The 5,986-nt window shown below is 45.4% G+C and overlaps 1 protein-coding gene and 2 long non-coding RNA genes across 3 annotated transcripts; 1 reads left to right on the top strand and 2 right to left on the bottom strand.

Moving 5' to 3' along the window:
• Positions 1-2,066: 2,066 nt before the first annotated feature.
• On the top strand, positions 2,067-4,251 carry LOC148936362 (uncharacterized). The gene has a single exon (XM_089078546.1). The coding sequence runs from the start codon at positions 2,668-2,670 to the stop codon at positions 3,223-3,225; it is 558 nt and encodes a 185-aa protein (XP_088934672.1). The 5' UTR covers positions 2,067-2,667; the 3' UTR covers positions 3,226-4,251.
• On the bottom strand, positions 4,054-4,637 carry LOC148936361 (uncharacterized). Its single transcript, XR_016139627.1, has 3 exons — positions 4,505-4,637; positions 4,244-4,424; positions 4,054-4,167 (listed from the first exon to the last, which is right to left on the bottom strand). It is a non-coding gene; the product is annotated as an uncharacterized LOC148936361 (long non-coding RNA).
• Positions 4,638-4,883: 246 nt separating this feature from the next.
• On the bottom strand, positions 4,884-5,232 carry LOC148936360 (uncharacterized). Its single transcript, XR_016139631.1, has 2 exons — positions 5,085-5,232; positions 4,884-5,016 (listed from the first exon to the last, which is right to left on the bottom strand). It is a non-coding gene; the product is annotated as an uncharacterized LOC148936360 (long non-coding RNA).
• Between the last annotated feature and the right edge of the window lie 754 nt (positions 5,233-5,986).

The raw sequence follows: 5,986 nt of genomic DNA, 5'->3' as shown, positions 1-5,986 counted from the left end.
ATCGGTGCGCATTAGCGCTCGCTGGTACGGCGCGTGGTGCGGCGCGGGGGGAATATTACGAACACAGTCGTGTTTACGAAGTATTCTCTCGCTATTCTTCGCTACGCTTCGAAGTTCGCGAATGTATAGGTGATTAAAAAGAGGCATAAATGCCTTTTGCAGCCACTGCCGCACTCTGCCTGTTGGTCGGCGGTCCCCGACGGATAGTTGCTCGGGGGAAAGTTGGAGGAGGAACGGAGCAGAGGGATGCGCTCCGTTACAACATTAAGAAAAACAATCATTAAAAAAGAAAATGTTTCTTTTAATTTCATGTTCATTTTTATCAATGTAGATTATCTTCAATCTCAATTTTACTCATTTTTTTATCTTTCTTTTAGTTTTAAGAATTATAAAAAGATAAAAATTAAATTAAAAGAGATTAAAATTAATAGACATTGGTAAAATGGCTTGTTAAATAGGTTAGAAAAACTATGTTTCAACAATTTAAGAACTATGAATTAAATACTTAAAAAATATAGAATGTAAATAATTTGCGCGTATTTGTAAATATATCAATATACGTATGTCATGTTACAGTCCTAGATATAACTATTGATCATAATACACATGCGTGAGAAAGCGGCCCTAATAACATTGGTTCAAAGTCTTATTTAGCAATCTAATTTAGTATAAACATCTGTGCATTAGTATAAACATCTTTGACATCTTTGTAGGTTATGATGGGTTCGGAACACTTCTCGGTTTAATTATATGGTAGCCAATATCTAGAAAAAAAATAATCCATCTATCATCGTTCGAAATATACCCTCAAACGTGAAAATGTGAAATTTTTCACGTGAACTTTTTCACCTTCCTGGCGGAAAGGCGAAAATCTAGGGAATTAATAAATATGTTTCGGAATTAAAGAAGATTAGGGCTGCGTTCGGATTAAGTAGAGATACTACGATCAGAGACTAGCTACAGAGATGTTTATATTAAACTAGATTGCTAACTAGGATTTTGGACTTGCATGCGGTTTCCGTTTGTATGCGACAAAATGGCGGCAGTCCTGTGTATGTGACGTGATATTTGTTTGAATCTTACAGCGTCAGTGTGTATATGGCCATTAAATTTCTGTAAAAAAATGTTAGTATCTTATTGCATCAAAAAATGACGTAATAAAAAAAAAGATGATGTTAGTCTTGTGGCTTAGCTGCCACACACGCTCCTGCCTGTATTCACGACATTCGCACGCGCGCAATTCGCGGGAGTCTCATCCGCGCGCGCTCAGTGGCGGCGATACACCGCGCGTCCAGTAAGTAGTCCATTACTGAACTCTCCGTTCTCTCGCGGCCCAAACTCCACGCGGGGTGATATATTAGGAAGCATCTTAGTCCCGACGATCCATGATCTGCTCGTCTATCGAAGCCATTCACGCATCGAGACCAGCATCTCTCAAAATATTGTATCTGTTAAACGACAAAATTAAGCGTTTAGCTTCGCCGACAGACTCGACGGTACACCGACCGTCTCGTTCATTGCTCATTCTCACAAGACGGAAGGACGCATCGAGGAAATTGCCTTCATCAGCCGTTTCTATTCAACACCCAGTCTGCGCTACAGTGGAATCGCCTTCGCCATTCCTACCAGATCGCGAGCACGATCGCCCCTTCGAAGTTTTCAGAAGAGCGCGATTCTGATCAAGGCACTCCCGCTGTCTCATCAGGCAGGCGTCAGCCGATGCGCGCGGACGAGTCGACCTTGTCTGACCCCCGTCGTTCGACCCAGCGTACATTGGCTTCGACCGCCCATTCTGACGAGTCGGCCCGCGACGGTCACCGTCACGTTCGAGGGATCTCCGGTACCTATCGATCGGAAAGTCTCCGCGAGCGCTGATACTCCGCAACGGAAGACTTGCATATCGGAGCCGTCATTCGTCGGAACTCTCCCATTGGCGACTTCCACACCAACCACGCAGCGACTAGCGTCCGAACCAGCGAAGAAGATCATCGCTTCGAAAGACGATTTCATCCCGATATCGTGGAAGTTAATACAAATAGCTCTCAAATTCGTGCCCGTATACGGAGATCAGCTACGGGATCCACATCTCTACTGAAGTCCCTCACAAAGTACCACATCCATCGGTACGCAGAGGTAGATCAGCGGAGAATTAGAAAGAGACACGATTTCGGCACACAAACCGAAACGATTGGAAGAACGAGGAAGACATATACGTATCGTAGACGATGTCAAGAAAGATTACGCGAGGAAATCCTCAGTGCCTTAGGACCAGGACCCAGACATCGAAGAAGACTTCGCTCAGGAGACTCTGCAGAGAACATTCTTGCATCAGCTATCGAGCTTTCCAGAACATTTTGTCGCTGAGTTCCATTATGTGAAATTACTTGCTTTCTGGCGAAATCGTTCGAGACTCTGTTCATGCAGTTAGAGAGTGAGTTCAGTGCATATTGAGTGCGGTCTGATGAACAGACGTACGACACTGTACTTCATCTTGACGAGGAAACCTCTAATATCATTGCGGACGTCCTCGAAAGACCACCTGAAATAGAAAAATATGAGAATATTAAATGCGTTCTCATCAACTCGCCTTAACCGACTTCAAAGAGAAGTGACTGCGGACCTTGCTGATGGGCATAGAATTAGGGAATATCATAGCACTCGAGGAAGATGAAAACGCTGGCTGGTGATCGCGTCTTGGATGAGCTGCTAAGAATTTTGTGGCTACAGCGGTTGGCCACGTGCATACAGGAATTTCTGCTCATCTTTGACAATTCAGCGTTGGAGAAACTAGCCGAGTGCGCTGACAAAATAACAGATTATCTAGCAATGGCAGAGGTGCATGCCGCCACGACACAAGTGTCGCGGCCATCCGGAGCTACAGAAGAAGCTATTTGCAAACTTACCAGACAGGTGGCACAACTTTCCGCCAAATTGGAATGCCTGGAGCATCCACGAGAACGAAGCCCTCGACTACGTAGCCGTTCACGGAGCCGAGGTCGGCGATTCCGACCATCGTCGTCCAACAGGAGTGACCACTCGTCATCCGACCTCTGCTACTATCATGCACGTTTTGGTGACCGTGCCTTTAATTGTAGAGCACCATGCAGCAAGCAGAATACCAACGACGCGGGAAACGGCTACGGCTATCTAACGCAAGACCTACGGTTATGGACGGCTATGGACTCTCGCTCAGACTCCATATTGCTGACAGGACAACGGGGCTGACGTTCCTTCTTGATACCGGAGCGGATGTCTCACTCTACCTTTTGCTGCAATCAGAGGTAAGCCTGTTATAACAGCATTTTATTTATATGCGGTAAATGAGTCGCAGGTACAAACTTACCTGCGACCTATTACTTAAATGACAAGCTGCTCAGCCTCAATCTGGATCTGCATCGACCGATCATCCACATGGCCACATGGCGTTTTGTCGTAGCCAACATTCTTCGGGCAGTCATTGGAACCTTCTGAAAGCACATGGATTAGTAGTCGATCTGGAGAGTAGACGCATCATAGACAAGCACATTAACCTCAGCATTCCAGTATTTTCACAGTCAGTTCATCATGTGATCATCAAGATGCTGGATTAGATGTCCGAGTCGTCATTGCATCCTGCGAAACTTTCCGGCCATCACGCAGCCACCGCAGGCAAGCGCCACAACAGGCAAGCCATATGGGATATGTCATCATATTGAAACAACCTTCCATTGCCAGCAAACCTCGCAGACTGCCACCTAAAAAACTCCGTATTGCAAAGGCGAAATTTTAGCATCTGATGGAGCTTGAAATTTGTCGCTACTCACGCAGTCCTTGGACAGCTCCGCTTTACATGGCTCCAAAGAAGAATCACACTTGGAGACCTTGCGGCGATTATCAAACCTTGAAGGTTTTCATGACACCAGATAGCTATCCGCTTCCACACATCCACGAACTAGCGGCCAACCTGCACGGTAAGCGAATCTTTAGCACGATCGATCTAATCCACGCTTATCACCAGGTGCCTGTAAACAAGGAGGATATATCAAAAACAGCGGTTACGACGCTGTTTATTCGGGCTTTTCGAGTTCCTTACCATTCAAGTTACGCAACGCCACTCAAACGTTCCAGCGATTGATGAACAGCATCCTCCAAGATCTCGAGTTTTGTTTCTGTTACGTGGACGATATCCTGATAGCATCGAGAAACGAGTTAGAACATCGTGAATACCTTCGACAGGTCTTCCGACGAAAGAGTCAGACATTACCATCAATTCGAGCAAGTGTGTTTTCGGCCAGAGCAGCGTTGAATTCCTTGATCATGAAGTCACTCCGGAAAGAACGAGGCCGCTTCAGCATAAAGTCAAGGCCATCGCAGATTTTCCTCGGCCTCAGACAATGATTCAACTCTGTAGATTCTTGGGCATGGTGAACTATTATCGATACAATCTAAAAAAACGCAGCAAAGAATCAGGCACTACTAAACGAGTTGTTAAAAGATTGCAGGAAAAATAACAAGAGATTAGTACTTGGAATGATGAAAGCATCAAAGCATTTGAGGACTGCAAGGCAGAATTGATGCAAGCCACGCTTCTCGCATATCCCACCGAGACATCGCCACTCTTCCTGGTGACAGATGCATCAGACACTACAAACGGAACTGTTCTAGAGTAAATCAACAATGACAGACAACAGCTGATAACGTTTTTTTTCAAAAAAACTCATCTCGGCGCAGAGGAAGTACAACACGTTCGATGGGGAGCTGCTGGCAATTTACGAAACCGTCAAACACTCAAGAAAATCATCCAAGGCTGACGTGTTGTTATCAAGATGGACTACATGCTCACGTACACTTTCTAACAACGATTGAAGAAAGCATTATCACGATAAGCTGGACTTGATTGCACAATTTACCACAGACATTGTGCATCTGGCCAGTGAGAAAAATACAGTCGCAGATGCATTCTCGCGCGTCAATGTCCATACTTCCGTCATTGTTACCACGGAGGAGCTAGCAGAACATCAGGTAAACGACGAAAAGCTGCAACAATTACGTAGAGATGAAACATCATTGGAACTCAAGGAGCTAACAAAACTAGGCTCTGCTACCTTTATTTTGCGACTGCTCGAGAGGCACCATATGACTGTATGTTCCGAAGACTCTCAGCAAGCGCATCTTCGACATGATCCATGGAATGGTATATGCTAGCGGCACGTCAACCAACCAACAGATATGCCAAAAGTTTATCTGGCCCATGCGTATCGTGACATCAGGGCACGCACCTGTCTATAATGCCAATGAAAGATCCAGCAGCACAATCATCTGCTATCTAAAAAGATTCCAATACTAGACAGCCGTTTTCATCAAATCCATCTTGATCTTATCGGCCCATTTCCAGAAGTAAGAGGTTATCGATATTGTCTCACCTTAATCGACAGATTTTCCAGATAGCCTGAAGCTATCCAATATCAACACTCAGATGGTTAGCATTTGTGGACAACTGGGTTGCTCCGAACTCCAGCTGTCATCATCACAGATCAAGGCCGACAGTTTGAAGGCAGCCTCTTCCAAGCACTTACCAAGCTGCTAGGTTCCACCAAAATGAGAACCTCACCTAGTCTCGAATGGACTGATAGAACGCTGGCACCGCACGTTAAAGATTGCCATCACTTGCAGAGGAAATGCACACAACTGGTTAGATACACTCTGAATCGTGATGTTAGGACTACGCATCAATTACAAGATCTCAAATGCTCATCAGCAGAATGTTGTTTGACACACTTCTCAGGATACTCGGTAAACTGCTAGAAGACGAAGTTCATCCGAACGACACTGAGACGTTCGTCCTCGCACAACGAAGACGCCTGCGAAATCTCAGGGCACAGCCGAAAAGCCATCACATCCGGATGACACCCTTCGTACATCGCAGACTCGAAGACACCACGCACATTTTTGTCCGAGACACGAAAAAAACCATTACAGCCGTCGTACACTGGACCGCATGAAATAG

This window comes from Pogonomyrmex barbatus, unplaced genomic scaffold (genome assembly GCF_055798465.1).
Source record: "Pogonomyrmex barbatus isolate J1 unplaced genomic scaffold, ASM5579846v1 scaffold23, whole genome shotgun sequence".
In the NCBI taxonomy this organism is placed as follows: domain Eukaryota; kingdom Metazoa; phylum Arthropoda; class Insecta; order Hymenoptera; family Formicidae; genus Pogonomyrmex; species Pogonomyrmex barbatus.
This window is presented reverse-complemented; position numbering and strand designations above follow the sequence as displayed.

Bases quoted from the DNA above. Each gene is read 5' to 3' on its own strand.
- LOC148936362 (XM_089078546.1), top strand. From the start codon at position 2,668: ATGAAAACGCTGGCTGGTGATCGCGTCTTGGATGAGCTGCTAAGAATT.